The sequence below is a fragment of the Neomonachus schauinslandi genome, chromosome 12, assembly GCF_002201575.2.
Source record: "Neomonachus schauinslandi chromosome 12, ASM220157v2, whole genome shotgun sequence".
Taxonomy (NCBI): domain Eukaryota; kingdom Metazoa; phylum Chordata; class Mammalia; order Carnivora; family Phocidae; genus Neomonachus; species Neomonachus schauinslandi.
Window position 1 is genome coordinate 18510853 of NC_058414.1, and position 22485 is coordinate 18533337.

The 22485-nt window shown below is 45.9% G+C and overlaps 1 protein-coding gene across 2 annotated transcripts in view; it reads left to right on the forward strand.

Annotated features, from left to right (window-relative positions):
* ATXN7L1 (ataxin 7 like 1) overlaps positions 1-22485 on the forward strand; it is a 232955-nt gene that overhangs the window by 200787 nt on the left and 9683 nt on the right. For both annotated transcript variants that reach the window (XM_021682894.1, XM_021682895.1), the window contains exons 5-9: positions 2991-3274; positions 6483-6565; positions 7434-7690; positions 18303-18495; positions 22101-22222. In XM_021682894.1, coding sequence (XP_021538569.1) covers positions 2991-3274; positions 6483-6565; positions 7434-7690; positions 18303-18495; positions 22101-22222 — 939 coding nt within the window. The remainder of the gene's footprint in view (positions 1-2990; positions 3275-6482; positions 6566-7433; positions 7691-18302; positions 18496-22100; positions 22223-22485) is intronic.

Genomic DNA, 22485 nt, shown 5'->3' on the forward strand with positions numbered 1-22485 from the left:
TTATTCTATCCCAACATCATATGCTAAAATCATGGTACTTAACATGTACCCTGGCCATTTTTCACAGAAACTGGAGGCCTTCCCTTTTCTCATACCAGCTCATGGGACAAGAGCTAGCCTTGAAACCCAAGGGTCCTAATTTCTTTTCCTGAATTTACTGGGCTTCACGAAGAAGTATATCAAGAAGGCCACTCGGGCACTAGAGAATCTTCCCACCTGGTATACCATCAACACTTGAAGTTTAACTTCTTTCTTTAAAAAAATAAAAATCAACAGATCAGAACAAAGGTGACTAAATCAATAAGAGCTTTTTAAGCAGGCTTTTATAATGTGTATTTTTAAAGTCAGGATATTGATGTATAATTTAAGTTGCATGAATTTGGGGGGGTTTGGATTATATTTTTAATTGTGGCAAAATACACATAAGAAAATTTACCATCCTGGACGCCTGGGTGGGTCAGGTCAGTTAAGCGTCCGACTCTTGATTTTGGCTCAGGTCATGATCTCAGGGTCATGAGATTGAGCCCCGCATCGGGCTCTGTACTCTGCAGGGAGTCTGCTTAAGATTCTCTTTCTCCCTCTCCCTCTGCCCCTCCATCATACCCTCCACCCCACTGTGCATGCACACGTGCACACACTCTCTCTAAAAAAAAAAAAAAAGTGGAGAGTGCCTGGGTGGCTCAGTGGGTTGAACATCCAACTCGGGTCATGCTCTCTCAGGTTGTGGGATCAAGCCCTGTGTCAGGCTCCACACTCAGTGGGGAGTCTGTTTGGGATTCTCTCCCTCTGCCCCTTCCCTCCCTCACTCTTGCATGCTCTCTGTCTCTCTAAAATAAATAGATCTTTAATAAAATAATTGAATTGATTTTTTTTAAAAAAAGAAGGAAAGAAAAAAGAAAATTTACCATCCTAACCATTTTTAATATATAGTGCAACAGTGTTAAGTACATTCACAGTGTCATGCAGCCAATCTCCAGAACTCTTCATCTTGCAAAACTGCAACTTTATACCCGTGGACCAACAGCTCCCCATTTTCTCCTCCCCCAGCTCTTACAGCCACCTTTCTACTTTCTGTCTCGGAATTTGACCCCTCTAGGCACCTTATATAAGTGGAATCCTATAGTATTCGTCTTTTTCTGACTGGCTTATTTCACTTAGCGTAGTGTTCTCAGTGTTCATCCGTGTGTCAGAATTTCCTTCCTTTTTATGGCTGAATAATATTCCATTGTATGGCTAGCCCACATTTTGCTTATCCAGTCATCTGCCAATGGACAGTATTTGAATTGTGCCGCTGTGAACACGGGTGGGGGAATGACTCTTCAAGATCCTGAGTTGTGTTAGTGTCTCTTAAAATTGAGTGAAGGAAGCCTAGAAGAATTCCATATCCCATGGTTTTACTTTTTTTTTTTTACCATTCGGAAAAAATCAGGAATGCAGCACAGGTAATATCTTTCCAGCTTCTCAGTGTGCTGACTTTTCAAGGGCTTCTTGTGCCATTCTTCAGCCATATGTGAGTGCTCTGAGAATTGCCATTAAATAGAAAGTGGCAGCAGTCTAGCTCTATCTCCGTGATTGAGACACTGATCAAAGGCGGAATTATCAGGGACTTGGTGTATTACTAAAACCCACTGTTCCAGTTTCCCCTCACACGGGACTTGAAGTCCCACACCATCCCTCCCCAGGCCAAGAAAGCATGTGGTCCCAGGATAGTCGGGGAAATCCAGCTACAATCTGCTTCACCACTGAGTGCCCTTCTCACTGGCAAAAACCTATAAATAACATCTGTGATCGGTTTCAGAGTCAGCAGAGGGGAAGGGCTGAGGGGTTGCTGAAATAATTTCCTGGACAAACTGACCAAAAAAAAAATGACCTGTGAATAAATCGTAGAGAAGGAAGAGCTCGCCAGCCCTGTGGACAGATAAGACTCCTCCCCTGCAAAACCAGCCTCTCTTTCATGCCCTACATTGTCTGCAGGCATGTATAAGCTATATTCTAGATCATTTGGCATTCAAATAGCTAAGTCGGCTCCACTCAGCTCAGAGATGATTGGGGGGCTGAAGTGTTAGTGTTCTGCCCTCCTGCAAGGAGGAAAGGGAATCTAGTTCAGGAACCAAAGGAAAGCGTATTCATCTCATCTCATCTTTTAAGACCCCGAGACAGACTCCTCCACCGCCGCCCAGATACAGGGTCCTCCAGCATTAAATGCACAGAAATGAAATGCATATCCATTACAGTAGAAATCCTAGGGAAGTGGAGCTGAGGTGACAGATTTTGAAGAGCAAACATGCACCTTTGTGCTCTGTCTTCTTAAAATTCATCCTCTCACCTGCCAGCCTTGAGAATTGCCTATTTACATAACTAGCTGCCTAAAATGGAACATTCGATAATGTTACACGGTGCCTCGCTCCGTTTGAACCCACCCCCAGGGTATGAGTGCTCCAGAAGTCCTCCAGCTGCATGTACCATGGTGCACTGGCCTGCTGCCATGCCTCCGTGTGGTATGAGCCTGTCAGCACGCCCGAGCTAAGCAGATGTCGGGCCTGCTCGCCGAGGTGGGAGACCGGCAAGCAGCAGGGGGAGGGGACGTGATTCAGCAAGTGGCACAGTAGCACACCGTCGTCAGGGAACACACAGCATCTCTCCCCGAGCTTCCCAGTGGGCACCTTGTTCTGCCCAAGGTGCTGTCTCCAAGACCACTGGCAGAGAGGGACTGAGAAGGGGGAAGCTGCAGGATCTATGGGGACAACCCGGTACAGGAGGGAGTCAGCTCTGATGCCAGCCCTGGCGCTGAGCCAGCCTCGACCCCCTGCTGGTCCTTTCCACGGCACGGCTCTCCCTTCTATCCAAACGGGAATCCTGCTGCTCACTTATAAAAGGAATATAAATAAGTGATAAGGAAGTGTTCTGATGACGATAAGCGCGTCTAGCTTCTCAGCGGACCACATGTATCAAAGAAGGCAATTGTGTGTGTTTGTTCATTTATTTTTCAGCGTTCCGGTTCCTGTAGTCAGTTTAGAGAAAATTCCTAACCTAGTGAAGGCAGATGGTGCCAATGTCAAAATGAACTCTACAACCACTACCGCGGTCACCTCCTGCTCCACCTCGTCCTCTGCTGTCTCCACCCCACCTTTAATTAAGCCAGTCTTGATGTCCAAGTCAGTGCCACCTTCCCCAGAGAAGATCTTAAATGGCAAAGGAATTTTGTCTGCCACAATAGACAAGAAACACCAAAATGGCACCAAAAACAACAACAAGCCTTACAGGAGACTTTCAGGTACGTGTCTGTGTCCTTCAAGTCTGGCTCACGATTAGACTGCATCTGAGTCACATCCATGACCAAGGAGTGCTGTGTTCTTATCACTGAGCAGGTCCATTTCGTTGTACGGGGAACACAGGATTTACCTGCCAACAGGAACCCCCCACCTACAAATGCGAGGGAGAACGGGGTTCTCTTATTTCCGGGCCACACGAGGGCTCTCGCTCTCGGCTCAGTGCTCAGCAGGAGGGGTCCTCCCGGCCCAGGAGGCAGGATGCCTTACACCAACCACGACAGCCCATGCAGTCTGAGGGTCTTATCAGGCTGACGGGCTGTACCTGCCCTGGGTTCCGTAGAAGCCTCCCTGCGGGGAAGCTGGACAACCACAGGGATGGATACCTCACAGTAGGTCAGGGCCGACATGGGACAGGACCGTGAGTGCTGTCTGCCCCGCTCTGTGCTTGGGTTTTAGTTGGCTGCCTGGTTGATTCTGTAGTCTGGGGCTACGACTGCCTTTCCCACATAATCAGGTCAGAATTCCCATTTGGGAACATTTAGGCTGGCACAGCTAGTGCGAGGTTGAGGGGTTTCTCTCGGATATCCTTCTCGGTTGTCTGCGTAGACAGTCGGGATGCCCAGAAAGGTGCACAGGGCCGAGCTTGGAGGCAATGGTTGCCCTTAGGGGCCCCCATGTGGATGATGTTTGCTTTGGATTTGTTGTGGAACTAAATCTGGCAGTTCTGCTTTCTCCAAAAGACCAAGAAAAGCTATAAACTTTATAACTTCTTCATACACCAGGGGCATTTATCAAATGTTGACTGGAAAAAAAAAAAGAAAAGAAAATACAGTGAAAGCCACCTAGTAAGAGAGAGGAACTATGCCCTCCAGTAGGAGCATAGTTCTGAATCAGCCTAAGACTTATGGGTCCTTTTTATTTTTTACTTCGTGTTAATCTGTATTTCAGGTTTTCTATCTTACATCTGTAACTGTTAAAAAAAAATAATTTCTTAAAAGCTCTTTGGACCCAAAGCATGCAAAAGATGTTTACCCTAAAAATCTCCCTATGTACTGTTCACCCACTCTCAAGAAAGAAAGGTAGCGCCTGGCGTTCTCTTTGAGCATTGCAGGGGCAGGGGGGGCCAGTGTGGACAGGAGCCCCCAGCTCCTGGCTCTCTTCCTGGATGGAAAGTTGAAGTTCACTCCGCAGAGGTGGGTGGCAACATCCCTGGAAAAACCAGTAGGCCCAGCTGGGCAGTGTCCAGAGATAGAAGCATGACCATGGCTTCCAGCCTGCGCCCCAACCTGAAGTTGTAGAGGGTTTGTTGGGGGGTTTTTTGGTGTTTGTTGGGGGGTTTTTTGGTGTTTGTTGGTTTTGCATTTTGTTGGTTGTTTTGTCTCATTGGGTCTTTTGCTTGTTTCTATCTCACTTCCACATTTGGCAGCCAGCTCCTACGCCCTGGCCAAACAACCTGCTCAGTTGTAGGCCAACGTGAGCGCTGGTGTGGATCTGGGCCCGGGTCTGACTCTGACAGGCCCAAGGGGAAGAACTCAGTGGCAGGCAGCCTGGGGCCTGGCGCCCAGGCCCTCCTCGATGGGCAGAGAGGGCTTGGAGGAAACAGGCATCTCCAAACCTCACAGTTTTCTAGTCTTAAAAGAGAAGCTAAAAAAAAAAAAAAAAAAAAGTTGGTGGGGAGCCCCTGGCTGGCTTAGTCAGAAGAGCATGAGACTCTTGATCTCCGGGGCATGAGTTCGAGCCCCACGTTGGGTGTAGAGATTACTAAAAACAAAATCTTTAAACAAGAAGATGATGATGATGACAATGACAAAAGCCAAAAGAAGGGGGCGGGAGGCATTTTGATGACCAGCTGGGAAACCTGTCTTTGGACCTAAGAATGGTTTTTATTGCAGCCATCATCATGACCACCGTTGCAACCACCACAGGCCCCAGACTTTCTATTAAAAACAGAACACATTCATTTATTATGCTCAGAGTTCCCCCCACCAATCTCAGACAGCTTTTCAGGTAAGCTCTTTTTAGTTTGCAGCCATTCAAACCTCTTAAGGAGACATCCCGCCAAACTGATATACAACCCCCACCCACTGACACTGTTGCCTGCCTCCCCGAATGCCCACAGGAGCTGTGTCTTCCCTGTGCTGCAGGACTCAGGTGGTTGCTGGGTGCCTTCCAGAAATAGCACGGACGGACTACCCAAGACGTGGACCTTTGAAGCCAAAAGGGTCCTTAAGGGATGGTCTCAGGTCCCCTCATTTTCCAGGGAGGGGAGCATTTTGGTAATCCAGGAGGGGCAAAGGATCCAAAGTGGGCATGGAAAGAGTACGCTCCTTAGAAGTAACGTCACCATGAGCCATCATCAACAGTCCAGTAAGTAGGCAGGAACTAGAGAAAACCTGGCCTCCTTGCAGCCATCCTTCATCCCCACTGGGTTGGCTAGCATGGCTCATTCCCATTTGGAGGCAACAGGCGCCATGCTGGGAGCAAAGCAAGCTGTGAGACCAGCAGGTCTTGCCCTCTGTGCACCTTCAACTTCAGATGCTCAGACAGCACACACCCAGACTTTCCCCCTGCCCCCGCCTGTGACACCGCCAAACATTCCTGAATCAGGTCCAGAATTCTGGGCAGGGCTGTGTGGAAAGCCCGGTGCTGAGGACTTTGCAAAGCACAAGAGAGGGGGGTCACACTCACATGGCAAGGAATAATCTCCCACTTAAATGGTGAGAACTAGCGGGAAGGCAAGGGGCTGGGGGAAGGTGACGTATTCTTGGAGCTGCCCAGGAAAAAGTGGCCCTCAGGCCTCAGGTGGCTCTCCCTGGTCTGCAGCCAGCTACACCCGAAGTGCCAAGTGCTTGGGGAACCGTTTAAGTGAAATAAAGTGTGCGAGCATCAGGGCTCCCTGCCCTCGGTGCCTGCCCCCCGCCGCCCCCACCCAGTCCCTGTGCCTTGTGCTGCATCCCGCATCCCGACCGAAGCTGGACTTGGAACTCTGGGGTCAGAGGGGAGTGCCATTTTCCCCTGAGTGGTTCTTGAAGCATTTTAGCAGCCGGTTGGAAAAAAAAAAGAGAAAAGAAAAGAAAAACAAAAAACCAGATTGCCTGACAATGTCTCACTTGTTGGTGCAAATGTGCATTTTTTTTTAAATGTAGTCTTAATGCCAAATCCTATTTAGTCTCCTTTTTTCTTATATTTTTTGTTTGTTTCTTAAACCAGAGAGAGAATTTGACCCAAATAAACACTGTGGAGTATTGGATCCCGAGACAAAGAAACCTTGCACAAGATCCCTCACCTGCAAGGTATTTCTCTTTCCATAAAAAATACTTCCTGCTCTCGCTGGGGCCTTTGTCGAAATGTTTGCATGCCACTCTCTGCACACGGCAGGGTGTGGAACCTCGACATGACCCCCAGCTGTTCTTTGTAAGGGAAATGCTTTCTTCTCTTCCATGGTAGCAGAGTGCCTGCCTCAAGCTGGCTGGCTTTTTAAGAAGGAAAAAAAAAAATAGGCTTCCCCTGTTACTTGTGAGGCCAGACAGTAAATTGTATTTATAGGCACTCACAGGCGGTTCTAAACCCTGCTACGTTTTAATGTATGCAGGAGCGGCGGCGGCGGCGGCCTGAAAGGCAGCCGTGGAGGGGAGGACCAGCGGCCGCGCCCCTGATCCGGCCACGCCGGGTGGCCAGGGGGACAGCTGTCCCAAGGCGGCCGCCATCGGGTAGCCCCCAGCCCTGTATTTCATGCTGAACTACTAGTGCTTCTTGGGATCGAGGCCGTGGCCCCCTCCGCCTGGTGGCTCTGTGGGTCTGGGCCACAGCGAGCCTCCCACCTGCACCTGGATTAACTCTAGCGCATCCTCACCGTCGCCTTTCCTCCGAGAGGTTTCCGTGGGCTCTGCGCTGAAGCTCGTCATCCTGTGCCAGTTGTTGTTGCTTTTTTGTTTTTTTTTGGAGGAAGCTTTGGCTTCTTAACACCAGGAGTGTAGGGCATGGTTGCGTTTGCGTGGTGTCTGCCTCTTCCCAGCCACAGAACGGGAGCTGTGGCCTTGAAGTTGACTTTTCAAGCACCTCTAAATTCCCATGAATTGCTGTTTCTGAAATGGAGGGCCTGGGGAAGCAGGTTTATGTGCTGATCAAAGAGGCTGTGCTTTTCATCTCTCTTCTCCTTAGACACATTCGCTAAGCCATCGGAGGGCAGTCCCAGGCCGGAAAAAGCAATTTGACCTCCTTCTGGCCGAACACAAAGCCAAGTCCCGGGAAAAAGAAGTGAAAGATAAAGAGCATCTCCTGACTTCGGCGAGGGAAGTACTTCCAAACCAACCCGGGCCGGCGCAGGACTCTCTGCCAGGACCTTCAGGAAGCTCTGGGCCAGAACCGAAAGTCGCCTCCCCTGCAAAATCCAGGCCACCTAACTCTGTGCTTCCTAGGTAAGTCCCACTTTGGCAATAGAAGCCCTGAGTCCTAGGTCAAGTGACTAGGTCAAGTGACTTGCCGGGTTGTGTGTGGTCTGATCACATGGCAGATGAGAGTCGTAATAGTCCTACCTCCTAACGCGGTTGTGAAGTTTAAGTGAGATCGTGGGCATAAGGGGCTCAGCCAGTGCCCGCCACATAGCAGTTGGTGGATTTTACTGCTGTCATTATCATCATCATCATCATCTTCATCTTCATAGCAGACCTTTATCAGACCGAGCAAGACTAATCTGGAAATTAATACGTGGAAGATGACATATCAGCCCTGGGCAACTCTCCGGTTGCCTGAGTTTTTAGATGAGTTGTACACTCCTGGTGCAGAGAGTGGGGTGGTGTTCATACCTTAGGAGCCCATTTGCCACAGTATTTTGTGGGTTTTTTCCCACAACCCTCTTATGATCAGGGCGAAAGGAAAATTGGCATCACAGAGGCTGTTTGTCCTTACATCTCCCTCCACACCAAGAAAGCTGAGCCATCTGTTTGGGGTTTTATTTGGTTGACCTGGACAGAGAGGAAAGAACAGAAAACAGAATTAAAACCCATTTGGATTAAGAGTGATTTAAAATCCATGCACGTCTGTTTTGATGGGCAGTGGAGTGCTGAGCAGCCGACCAATTTCCAGGTAATAGGACAGGGAGCCCTTCATCCGAAAATATTTATCTAGTGCTTGCTCCATAAGCAAGGTACCAGCATACCACCTTTTTATGGTGCTTCACTTTATTGCGCTTTGCAGATATTGCACTTTTTTTTTTTTTTTTTGGTACAAATTGAAGGTTTGTGGCAACCCTGCATCGGGCAAGTCCGTCGGTGCCATTTTTCCAACAGCGTTTGCTCACTTTGTGTCTCTGTGTCAATAAAGTATTTTTTATTTAAAGCATGTACATCAGGTATAATGCTATTGTACACTTAATAGACTGCAGTATAATGTAAACGTAACTTTTATAGGCACTGGGAAGCCAAAAAAATGTATTCAATTCGCTTTATTTCGATATTGCCCTTATGGCGGTGGTCTAGAAGCAGCCCCGTGCTATCTCCCAAGTACACCTGAACTATGTCAGCGCAGAGATGAGTGCAATTAGATCCTGCCTTTCAAGAATTCAGAGTTTAGAAGATAAGAGACTCGGATATCCATAACTTCATGAAAAGGAAACATTAATAATAAAATAATGAGAAGTGCAAATAGTGGTATTATCTGATCATTTTTAAGGCGTACAGCATGAATCTCAGAGGGTAATTGTCTGTTCAGCAAGCAGGCATTAAGAGAACACAGTTACAAAAGAGAAGGAAGGAGTTGATTTTTTTTTTTTTTAATTTTTATTCTTATGTTAATCCCCATACATTACATCGGAAGGAGTTGATTTTTAAAGCAAAAACAGGTATTTGATGACAATTGGTACGGATCTGCCGGGTTCTCACCCTCCTGCCTTCCACTTTGGTGCAAGCCTGATCCCGTTCAATAGCCAGAGTCCCTCTGCCGGAACCGCCAAGGTCGGCTTCAGGTGCCGGAGGACACGGTCGGATGGAATGGCCATCCGCACACGTTGCCTGCGTCATCAACATCGCTGTGGTGTTGCCGCTGACTTCCATGTCACGTCATTTTGCAGGATCATTTTATAACTACTACTCACAGTAATGCCAGAATTTGGTGAAGGATATTTATTACCTTTCCTGAGCTTTAGGGTTAAGCAGGCAGTTCTCTTCCAGATTTCCAGGCGGGGTTTCAAGTCTCTGCACAGTGGCTTTCCAGCTTCTTTGTGGCAGCAGAGCTTTTTTATTCCCACAAAACCTTACATGGCACCCAGTATAAAAGCAGAGACCTGCTCCACCTAAAGCCAGCTCCGCTCTGCTCCCATCACACATGGACCCAGAGCCTGCTGTCCCCCAGCCCCTCCAAGGGATTCCCTTGGAGTCCCCAAGGGCTCCAGGGAACCCAGTTTGAAAACCGTGTTTTATTATAGGTTCACCGTAGATTTTGACTGATGGAGGCACTTCACACCCCCGCAGAGTACCTGGCTTAACGGAGGAGCCAGGGGGCAGCCATTAAAAAAATAAAACAGGTAGTGGAGGCTTAAGAGCAGCTTCTTTTCTTTCTTTCTTTTTTTTTTTTTTTAAAGATTTCATTTATTTATTTGAGAGAGAGAGCACAAGTGGCGGGGAGGGGCCCGGGAGGGGCCCAGGGAGAGGAAGAAGCAGACTCCTTGCTGAGCAGGGAGCCTGATGTGGGGCTGAATCCCAGGACCCTGAGAACATGACCTGAGCTGAAGATCATGACCAGATGCCCAACTGACTGAGCCACCCAGGCGCCCCAAGAGCAGATTCTTAATGTTCTTTTTTAATTTAATTTTCAGGGGAATGTTTGTCAATAGAGAAATGCCAGGTGTTTATGTTCTCATAAGAAAGCAGAAGAAAGACTAAGAGTGAGGTTCATCAGCAAAAAGAATGTCTCTGCAAGGAAGAAGGAGGCCAAGGAGCACATTACAAATGTTGGCTAACAGAATAATTGTTAAGGATGCTTTTCAAGGTTGATATAAGCATCAGAAAACTCAGGGATGAACTCGATTCCAAAATTTGTAGGAAATAATGTCCTTTTTCACTTGTTTTAGTTAGAATGAAACCCCATAAATCAGAGATTGAAAAAACATGATCAGAATTTGATGTCCTCCTTGGGGCACCTGGCTGACTCGGTCAGTAGAGCATGTGACTCTTGATCTCAGTATTGTCAGTTCGAGCCCCCATTGGGTGTAGAGATCACTTAAAAATAAAATCTTAAAAAAAAAAAAAAGAATTCAATGTCCTTGCGTGAAATTTAAAACAACATTTAATTTCCTCATATTAGAGATATATGAGATATATAATATATATAATAGCTATTTCAATCACAGTAGTTATCTATACTTGACAAAAAAAGAATTATCACACATGAATGGAAATATTGTAATCCCTTCCCAATCATGAATTCCTTTTGTAGGAAATGCTGACACACGTGAATTTTTTACATATCGTTCGGTAACCTTGAAAATACTTCAGTTCTCCTATCCTTGAATTACAACCCACTCTTGTCAAGGGTTCCTGAAAAAAGAACTTAGGTCTAGAGCTGGAAAAGTTAAAGTCAGTAGCAAGGGCCGGAACAAGGTTGGAAGTGCAAATGTCAGTTCCGTGCTCACTAACAAGATGAGCGCGGCCATGTTTCTGAGCCTCAGCTGCTTCAAACTGCTCATCTGTAAAGTGGAGCTAAGAAGAATTAGGTAAGAAGTACCAAGTTCCTCATATGCACAGAATTAATGGTAGCTGCTAGTAAGTGGTAGTAGTGTTCCAGGGAAAGCAGTGTGAGTAAATGAAGGCCTTGGTGCCACCTGATTTCCATTTGCCCGTCCTCCTGGCCACTGTTCCCAACCTGGGGGCCCTTGAATAGGGGCCCTATGCTCTGTTTCTTTGCCCCAGCCCCAAGGGAACATATTACATGCCCCAAAGAGTCCGAGGCTATGGATGACCAGCCCAACCAAACCCATCAGGACTTTTGTGGGAAGGGGGAGGAGGGCAGAGGGTTGAGCCGGACTCTGACAAGTCAGTCTCTGGCCCCCAGGAGGGAGGGAGGAGGTGGGCCATGGAAGCCAGCGCTGACAAAATCTGGGCACATTCCCCTCTGTCTTGTGGACACTCACACATCTAATCTTAAAGTATAAGAATAGCGGGGACCTGGGTGGCGCAGTCAGTCGGGCATCCGACTCTTGGTTTCGGCTCAGGCCATGATCTGAGGGTCCTGAGATTGAGCCCTGCATCATGCTTGGCACCCAGCACAAAGTCTGCTTGAGATCCTGGGCCTCTCCCAGTCCCTCTGCCTGGCCCACCTGCTCATGTGCTTGTGATCGCTCTCTAAAATAAAAAAATAAAATCTTTTATAAAAAGGGTATATAAATGGCAAAATCCAAGGAATCTTAGACTGGCATGGGTAGTAGGGAGAGAGGCAAAAGTTTCTAGATACCTGAAAAAGGGCAGAGATGATTCTGGAGTGAAAGCACTCCAGCTGGTGCCTCATTAGGATAAGTGTTATTGCTACACTGTAAGACTTGACTTCATGTGTGTCCCTCTGTTTTTTCTACATCCATTTCTCAATCTGAGAGACTTTGAAGTCACGTAGATAGTGTCAAGTCTCATTTCCACTTCTTATTAGCTTTGCCACCCATTCCCTCATCTGAGAAATATAGATAAGTTACACCCACCTAAAGCAGCGGGTACGTTGCATGAGAAGGTGTACATTGCATGTCTAGCACATAGAAGGGACTCAGTTAAGATCGATTGTTGTGTGTTCTCTTCCCCAAAGCACTCAGACAGACTGATGCTCATGCTTCCTCAAAGGGGTGGAAGAGGGAACTTTCTCTTAGTTTCCCTGAGTGGAACTGGACAGGGACTATTGATTGTCATATAGTCTTTAGACTAAACTGGTAAATGGAGAATGGCGGGTGATGTCATGCTGACATCGGAAGGGTGGATGGCAGCTTAACAAACTCGAGTGACTTTTTCAACACACTCTCATGACTAGTTGCCCCATTCTCCATCACTCCTCACCAAGCCTTGTTTTTCTGAGACACAGGTTGGTTCCAGCAAACTCCTTCCCTCAGGTTCTGCCCTGGGGTACAGTGATCAGATCTGGAAAGTGTTGAAAGCATCCACCACTCCATTATCACCAGGAGGGTGCCTACATCTTGAGTGAAACAAGCCTGCAAAGGAACAAATTCAGAGCTCCTTCTTCTCAGGGTGCATGTGCGTCATCATTCATGATTCTGTGTCTGCTCTTAGAGCCCATTCCGCTCTAGACACAAATTTCTGTGCTCAACTTCGCTCTGTAGGATTCTCCTCCCCTCATCTCTCTTTTATCTGGCAATTAGAATTTATTGTTTCAACCATTTTTTCTTTTTCTTTCCATAATTAAACTTTTTTTAAAATAAAAGTAAAATGGGCACATAGTTCAAAAGTCGAATAGAACCAAAAGACTTAGAAAGAAAACCAGTAGTTCCTGCCGTCCTGGGGGGGTCTCTCTACCCACTCTGTGTTAGAGTACCTGTTTCCTGGGTTCCATTGCCTCCCTGTCTCTTGGTTTGCTCCTTTATTCTGATGGAATATCTCCTCCATCAGCTTCCTGTGAAAAGGTGCAAAGGGGGTCAATTTTTAGAACCTTTACACACCTGAAAATGTTTTTATTCTCCTCTTACACTTAATTGATAATCTGAGTATATAACTGGATTGAAAATCATTTCCTTACAGAATTATGAAGACATTTTTTATTGGCTTCTAGCACCAAAGGTTCTTATTGGGAAGTCTGTTATCATTCTCTTTGCATATGACTAGTTTTTAATCTCTGAAACCTGGGGCTCTGAAGTTTCACAGGGATCATTCAGTATGGGTCTTTTTTCATTCATAGTACTGGGTACTTAGTAGATCCTTTCAGTCTGTGAACACCTGTCTCAAGGATAATTTTGTATGTTACATCTTGGCTAATTTTCTACCCACTATTGTCTTTATTCTCTTTATTGACCTCCCATTAGTTGGATGTTGGACCTTTTGCTCTGATCTTTTCATTCTCTTACCTCTTTTCTCCTGCTCTCTTAATGTCTTGTTATACTTTCTGAAAGATTTTATTTTACCTTCAAAACTGTATATGAAATAACCAATTTATGATTCACTTTTTTAAATCTTAGGGATCTGGTTCTTAGATAAAAAGAACTTACAATTGCTTCTTTTTTTAAAATTTATTTATTTGAGAGAGAGAGAATGCGCGAGCGAGGAGAGGGGCAGAGGGAGAGGGAGAGAATCTCAAGCAGACTCCCCACTGAGCCGGGAGCCCCATGTGGGGCTTGATCTCAAGACCCTGAGATCCTAACCTGAGCCGTAATCAAGAGTTGGACGCTTAACCGACTGAGCCACCCAGGCACCCCCATCCTATGACTGCTTCTTATAATATCCTACAAGATACTGTCATTTTGCAGAGGTAATACCATTCTAATATCTTTAGGATAGGTTCTTTAGTTTTTTCCTCTTTGCTTCATTATCTTCATTTCTTTCATGTGTGTTCATGCAAAATTGTTTCAGTTTGGCTGGTCAGTCTCATAATGGAGATGTTCCAGGAATGTTCAGTGATCCCTAACCATTCGCATTTAGAAGAGAAGTGCTAACAGGCTGATTGGAAGTCTTTGTGTGGGACTGTCAACAAAAAGGTCATCAGGTCACCAATCAGCCTTTTTTTGGAGGGTTCCCAAAGGCAAGATCTAGAAGACTTTTCTCTGGGGCCATTCAGTTTCTCAGGGTAAGACTTCTCCCTGGTGATGTGCCTGGTGATAGGCATTCTAGGAATGACCACTAAGGATTTGACTAGAGATAGCCCACAGTCACCTTATTTCCAGCCCTGTGCCTCTCTCCTGATCTCTGCTGAGCCTGGCAGCCCCTTGTCTAGGGTCTCTCCAGTTCAGTTTCTCTGGAGAGTAAACTTTTGTTCTCTTGTTGGAGAGTTGATTGGAAGGGGTAGAGCCTGGTCTTACTAAATGCTTAAATAATTAAAAATTTTCTTATCACACGTGACAAGAAGTCCAGAGGTGAAAGGGCACCAGTCCCCAAAGATGAGGAATCGGCTCTCGTTCCCTGCCTTTCTTTTACTCCATCCTCTTTAGTCTCCCGGTTTCATCTTCAAAGTTTATAGCAAGATGGCTGCTGCACTTCCAGGGACATCCAGAAGAAGGTGGAGACCATTTTTTCCTTGTGTCCCATTTTAAAAATGAGGAAAATCTTTGCAGCCTCCCCCCAGAAAAAATTTTTTTATGTATTTCTCATGCCCTTTTCCAAACCAGTTATTAGTAAGATGAATGAGATTTCCATTATTGGTTTGGGAGGTAAATGGAGGCTGGGAAGTAACCACCATAAGGATCGCTGTATTTCTGCTGATCTCTTTGTTCTTCGGGGCCATGCCTTTTTTATCCCTTTACTGTGATTTTAGTAGTGTTTTGGGAGGATGAGGAGATAAGTGTGTCCGATCCATGTGGCCCATGTAACAGGAAGTTCTTCAGCTACTTCCTTACACGTATCTGTACTACTAGTTCACTTTCTGTTTTTTGTGTCTGGTTTTTCTTTTTTTAATTTTTGTTATGAAATTTTTCCCATGTACAGAAAAGTAGAAAGAATAATAAAATGAACACCTGCATACCCAGTTTTAACAGCTGTAGTATTAACATTTGCAATTATATTTATTTCATCTACATTTTCTAGTGATACATTTTGAGGTAAATTGCAAATATCATAGCATTTCACCTCTAAAGATTTCCAAATGCATCTTTAAAAAGTAAAGATATTTCCCTGTATAACCAAAATGCTATTAATCACACTTAACAAAATACAGCTCACTTTTATCTCCTGCAGGACAAGGAGGCCCTATCACCATGGGGAAGGCCTCAAAAAGAGCCTGCTAGAAATTTTGGAAATGATGTCAATGTCCATCCATAGGCTAGTTAAGTAAATTATGATATATCCATACTATGGAATATTGGGGAATATTAAAAATGATATAGTTCTACACATGGAAAGGTCTCTACAACATCACTAGGCTGGAAAAAAAAAAAAGCATGTCTCAAAATAGTATGTACAGTGTGATCCAGTTCTTGCTTAAAAATGCATGTGCCCATGTATGCACAGTAGAGAAATCTGGAAGGATATAAATCAAAATGGTAATAGCACTTGATCTTGAGTGGCAGGATTATGGATGCCATTTTCTTTCTTTATATGTTTCAGCATTATCAAAATTGTTTCAGTGTTTGGGTCTTCAGCTGTAAGTAGGCAATAATGTTGTCGCCCCTTCTTATACAGGAGAGTAGGTATCTGGGAATGCACCTGAGTGATGTGTTCTCTGGACTGTACACTTGGAACATGCAGAATGAATGGCATCTTTGTTTTCATAAATATAGGAAGGTGATAGTCAATAATGAATTGTCACACCAACAGAGTTCTTATAGTAACACTGAAAAACTACGTGTGGCCTTGTTTTTGGTTTCTTGTGGGGTTTTTTTTTTATTGTGACAAAATATACATAATGTAGAATTTACCATTTTAACCATTTCTAAGTATACAGGTTCTTGACATAAGTACATTCACATTGCTGCGCAACTGTCACCACCATCCATCTATAGAACTTTCTCTCTTCCCATACTGATACTCTGCACCCATCCCCAGTACCTGGTAGCCACTGTTCTACTTTCTGTCTCTATGAATGTGACTACTCTGGGTACCTTACATAAGTGGAATCATACAATATTTGTCCTTTGTGACTGGCTTATTTCACTCAGCATCATGTCCTCAAGGTTCATCCGTGTTGTAACTGTGTCCAGATTTCCTTCCTTTTTAAGACTTAACTAATATTCCATTGTATGGATATACCATATTATGTTTTATCCATTCATCTATTTATTGATGGACATTTGGATTGTTTCCACCTTTGTGTCTTTGCTTTTATTTTTTCAAAGATTTTATTTATTTGACAGAGAGAGACACAGCGAGAGAGGGAACACAAGCAGAGGGAGGGGGAGAGGGAGAAGCAGGCTTCCCACCCAGCAGGGAGCCCGATGTGGGGCTCGATCCCAGGACTCTGGGATCATGACCCGAGGTGGCTTTGCTTTTAAAGGACTCTGCTTTTTTTTTTTTTTTAAGATTTTATTTATTTATTTTTTTAAAGATTTTATTTATTTATTCATGAGAGAGAGAGAGGCAGAGGGAGAAGCAGCCTCCCAAGGAGCAGGGAGCCCGATGCGGGACTCGATCCCAGGACCCCAGGACCATGACCTGAGCTAAAGGCAGACGCTTAACCAATTGAGCCACCCAGGCGCCCTAAAGGACTGTGCTTTGAGGATCTGGTTTGAATCAGCTGTTTGACACCTGGAGAGAATTGAGAGTGAAAATGAGGGAGAAGGGAGAAAATCAACAGTGCTGCTTCATGCTGCTCGAAGGGGCAGCTCTCAAAGCAGAATGCAGAAAACTCATTCTTTTTTAAAGATCTGGATTTTGGGGCGCCTGGGTGACTCAATTGTTAAGCGTCTGCCTTCAGCTCAGATCATGGTCCTGGGGTCCTGGGATCGAGCCCCTCATCGGGCTCCCTGTTCAGCGGGGAGCCTGCTTCTCCCTCTTCCTCTGCCTGCTGCTCCCCCTGCTTGTGCTTGCTCACTCTCTCTCTCTGACAAATAAATAAATAAAATCTAAAAAAAAAAAAAATCTGGATTTTTTTTTTTTTTTCCTCCTGAACTTCTTTTTCTCCCTGTATTTCACCCCAGTCAATCACCTGATGAAAATGGAGAAGCAGGAAAAACAACTGATAACTTACCTCTTCTAAGTCTTTTACTGATACTGATGTGTTTGGTTTGTTCTTGCTTTTGCCTTGTTTTGGTTTTTTTGCTGCTCGTGAAGCATGCAGTGCTTCCTACTGTGACATTGCTTTTCTGTAAGCTTAGCCTTCATGGAGATGAGATCTGCGGGATTGTTCATACACAAGGAACTCGTTCATTCCTTCTTTGAGAAATATGGTTCTTCAGCACCTACCGTAAGCCAACCATGCCGGCCTGTGGTTCTAGTGGCTTGTCAAAAGTTAAATGGAAACATTCATCCTCAGAAGATACAATTAAACTACATGTGACTTGATATTAAGAAACACATCTGGAGCGCCTGGGTGGCTCAGTCGTTCTAGCGTCTGCCTTCCGCCCAGGTCATGATTCCAGAGTCCTGGGATCGAGCCCTGTGTTGGGCTCCCTGCTCCGCGCGAAGGCTGCTTCTCTCTCAGCCCCTCCCCCGGCTAGTGCTTTCTCTCTCGAATAAATAAATAAAATCTTTAAAAGAAAAAACATAAAATGACAAACCTGGCTGGCTCGGTTGGTGGGTCCGTAGTAGAGCATGCTACTCTTGTTCTCAGGGTCGTGAGTTCAAGCCCCATGTTGGGTGCAGAGCTTACTTTAAAAAAAAATGGGAAAAGAAAAAAAGAAACATCTGGCTGCGGAGTAAGAGACTTGTGCCCCATCACTGGGACAAAACCTTTTTCAATGCCAGTGTGATAACAATTGCATAAAGCTATAGTTTAGTAGCCAAAACACAAGTACAGGGCTATCTTCCATCGTGACTGATATTTTGGTCTGAAGTTGTTTACTTGGCTGATCTTCCTGTCAGTTTCCACTTTCAGGAAGAAGCAACTACATGGCAAGTACAAATTACTTACATGCAAACAGATGAGTAATTGTTAACTGAATTCATTAGAAGACTAGTTTGAAGTTAATTCTCTATTACTGTATTTTATATTCCACTTACACTGCTGTTTTCCCTGGTGCCTGAACTTAAGCAGGGCAGAGCCTAAGCGCCACAGGATCATTGTAGAAAGCTGGTTGATGCTACCTGATCTCAGCCTGAATTTTTCCCTTGTGTAAATTTGCCACTGACCCGCCTTCCTTGATGTATCGAGAGAGCTGATCCGTCTGTCTTCTGAGCCCCCTTCAAGCGGGTGGGTCTTCCTCCCTCAGTCAAGTTCATGCTGTCCATTCTCTCTTGCCCTCAGACCATCATCTGCAAATAGCATCAGCAGCAGCACATCTTCAAATCACAGTGGCTACACCCCGGAACCCCCCCTGCCCCCCGCCGGAGGTGACCTCACCAGCCGACTGTCAAGTGATGAAGGGGAGATGGATGGAGCTGACGAACCCGAGAAGTTAGACTGTCATTTCTCTACCCACCACCCCAGACCTCTTGCGGTAGGCCACCGTGTTTCCGTCCATGCATTTCCCCCTCCCCCGGTGCCCTGCAGGCATTTAGGTCATCCTGCCAGACAGCACGGGTTCCTAAGGAGTGGCTGCCAGAACAGGGGTGATGGAAAGGTTTACCCTGAGGGTGAATGATTGCCTTCGATTTACCCTTGAAGATCACAGAAGGTTCCCTACTGGTTATAATCCTTTAAACCCCTGAGTAGCCGTGGTCCACCTTGAAGCGAGAATGCCTGAGAAACGGTGTCTGTGTAAGTGTACTGGGGAGCTGACCTTGCCCAGCTGAAAATGGAGCTTCTGGTTTCCAGAGTTCGTCTAGCTCACCTGCTTTGGAAACCGTCTGTCTTAGCAGCACACCAGGGGCCAGCCCTAGCTGCTTTTCTCCCCTGTTGATTCTGAGTTTTATTGTTATTAGTAAGTGTGACCATATGGCTCCAGAACTGTGAGAGAGAATGTGTGTGTGTGTGTGTGTGTGTGTGTGTGTGTGTGTGTGTTGAGGAGAGGAGAGGAGAGGAGGAAAAGCATTTCACATCAGCAAAGGTACAATTCCTTCCCAATTCCTTGAAAGAGTCCACTTTGGACAGGTCAGAAGGTCATTGAAATCGAGGTGGGAAATATAAGGAGGCATGAGCTGAAGGCTTGTTTATGTTTGCCCTACAAGCACTTAACAAGGGACTGCCTGGTGCTACCATCACGGAGCCAAATTCAGAGGGGCCCGGAACGTGGGACCCCATGGCCCGTTTTTGCTCTGGTCCCAGCTTGAGCTCTGCAAGGTTACCTTTGACTATCCCTAGATGTCCTGAGCTGTGTGGGGAAAATCCATCCTGCACTGGGACGCCTGGCTGGCCCAGTGGGTGGAGCGCGTGACTCTTGAGCTTGGGGTTGTGAGTTCGAGCCCCATACTGGGTTTAGAGATTACTTAAATAAATAAAATCTTAAAAAAAAAAAATCAATCCTGCGACAAGATGGAGTGAGTCCCTCCTCCCTTCTATCTGGCCAAATTCACTTCCTGTTTCTGGGGATGATGGTGACCTGTGGTTCACCAATAGCCTGAGACTTTGCTGCTTGGCCGGTGCAGAAATAGGGACAGGGAGGAATGCCTTTGACTGCCAGGAATAGAACACTGAACTCATATATAGTGTATTCACTACAGCCATTGATTCATCTTATGGAACAAGAGGTCCAGAGGTAGGTGGTTGCCGGCTTGGTTCAGCATCTCTGCAATATGGTGCTGCTGAGTGAGAATCTCTGCAAGCCTCTTTGCCTGTCGCACACGGTCTCCCTGTGCCTGCAACAGCTCCCATGTCACATCCTCACCCACTAGCATTCTCCAAAGGGCGAAAAGGGACCAACAGAAAGGGAGTCTTTTTCTAAGGTACTATCTTATATCATTTGAAATCGTCCAGTGAGCTCCCCCAGCAGGCTTCCGCTTCCGTCCAGCACAAATGTCTCACATGCCCACCCTGACACCAATTGGGGGCTCCAAACGATGGGATTGCAGTGACACAGGATGAAAGTAGCCATGATTCATCTCAAGGTTCTGGGAAGGGATCCCCCCACTTCCCTGCTCCCTGTTCTGTGTCAGATACCAGAACAGAAGGGCAGCTCCCTGAGGCAGGAAAAGGCGGGGAGAAGTACGGGTGGGATGGCAGTGGATGAGCCTGGCAGCCAGTGGAATCTGCCACGGTGGCTGGCGCAGGGAAGATCCGCAGCATCATCGAAGGCACGATATGCGGCAGAGAACAGGAGCCTCTTGGGCGTTTAACCCTGCATCTGTATTGAATTAGGGACATAGGTAGCAAAGACAGTAGGGAGCCTCCAGCTTCTGAGTCTGAAAGAGAGACTGGACTCTACTGGAAGGCCGGACTCCAGAGCACAGGGTATTTGTCTAAATGACAGGCTGCCAGGCTCCAGTGGATTAGCTCAACTCTGGGCATGGCGGATTTGTACGCCCTTAATGTTTTGCTGATTTAAATGGAAAGCTTATGGATTATTTCCTAGCTTTGTCCTTTTTCTCATGGTCAGTTGATATATTAAATCATTTTTTGTCATAAACGGTCATTCAGGGTGTCTTTAGCAACTAGGACGAAGGAAGAAAAGATGTCTAGACCTGGAACACCTCCCACATGCTGCCGGGGGACTGGCTTCCACATTGGAGAACCCCCTTTGTATATTTTCTTGCTCCGTCCGTAAGCACTTGATATGAAAGTGCAGGGAAGAGTTTTTCATCAGGAGTACCAGGTTTGACGGGTGACAAAATTTTAATGCAAAACCCTCCAAACATAAGCAGAAACAAAACAAAGGGAAGGTCTTACATTTCCTCCTAAGAACCGTTCCAAAGGCTGGTTCCAGGAAGCGTTTGTGGAATGAGTGCCAAACCCATCACTGTGTCTGGGAGGGAGGCCAGGGAGCTGCTGGGAGGTCTGGGGGAAGGAGGAGAAGCTGGATGTGAGTTACAGAGTCTTAGGCAGACTCGCCTGAGCTCTAGACCATCCAAATGTCACCTTCTCAGAGGTCGCTTCTTGCATTTCTGTCTGCTGGCCTTCTGGTTGCCCTAACATCATAATCCAGTGATGCTCATTAAACATTTTACTGCTCATATTTCAGCCACGTGTTTTAAATGTGATGATTTGCTTTAAACATTTTGTAGGACCTTGTCTCTCCAATCCATTCTTTAATCCAAATCCCTTCCCTACCATCCTCATACTGAGGAGGAAGAAGAAAACAAGGCTTCCAGCCTTTTTATACATTTAAAATCAAGCGAGGCACATAAAACTATTTATATAGAACATGAAACAGCCATGTAGCAATTCCAAGGTGAAATGTAATAAAGCATGTGATAGGTGTGCGGTGGGAGCGCAGAGGGATGAGGTTGGTCACATAAGGACCATTGGAAATGAGAGTCTTGATTAGGGCTCTCAAGGAGGGGAGAATTTGGGACTTCAAGAGAAGAGGGAAGGAGACAGGGAGCAAAGGGAACAGCATGAATGAGCCAAGGGAACAGCATGAACGGAAGCATGGTAATGGTGACCTGTCGCAGGGCAGCCTACAGGTGCTGAGAGGTGGACGTGAAGTCAGGACTGGGGAAGGAAGGAGTTTATAGCCTCACTGGAAGTGAAGTGGCTCTGTCTACAACAGATAGGAAAGCTCTGACCAGTTGGCAGACAGCATCAGGACAAGCAGTGTCCATTACCACGATGAGAAGCAGAGAACCCCCGAGTCCCCGGAGAAGACAGGTGATACCATAGGCAGGCAGTACTGGAAAATCCCCCTGGCTTCTGGTTTGGTTTGGTTTAGGTTGTGTGTTTGTTTTTAACCTATAAGACTGGCTGGATCCCGGGTGTAGAGAAGGTAGCCCTCAGTGCCACAGAAACTTGGATGTCACTACGGTTGAGCCCCAGTGCGAGGGTCTGCAGAAAATCTAGAGCACAGATGAAAGCACCACAGAAGTATTTTTGGCTTCCGTACTATTTGCTTCTTTATTTTGAGCAAAATTGTACCCCTGTGTGTTTTTGTGCAAATGTTATTTTTCTCTGCATGGTTTATATTAGCTTATTAACCTGTAATCAAAATTAAAATGTTTTTTCCCCTCACAGTTTTGCTCATTCGGGAGTCGCCTCATGGGACGAGGGTACTATGTGTTTGATAGAAGATGGGATCGTTTTCGATTCGCACTAAACTCCATGGTAGAAAAACACTTGAATTCACAGATGTGGAAGTAAGTGAGCCATTTTTGTGCAATATACGCTCCGAGCTGCCCCACATGTCTGAACCCTAGCTTTCCGGATGAATGTGGTGGTTGGCTTTTCATAGAACAAAATGATTCTGAAATCAGGATCCCTGGTTAATTCGTAAATGCCAGCTCTTCTTAATGGCTTTCCCACAGTTTCTCAGAGACACATACAACGTGTGGTATGCTTTGTCCCCTTCGGGGATCATTTTTGTGTTGTGTTGTGTTCTAAACTAAGTGAAAAGTGAAAA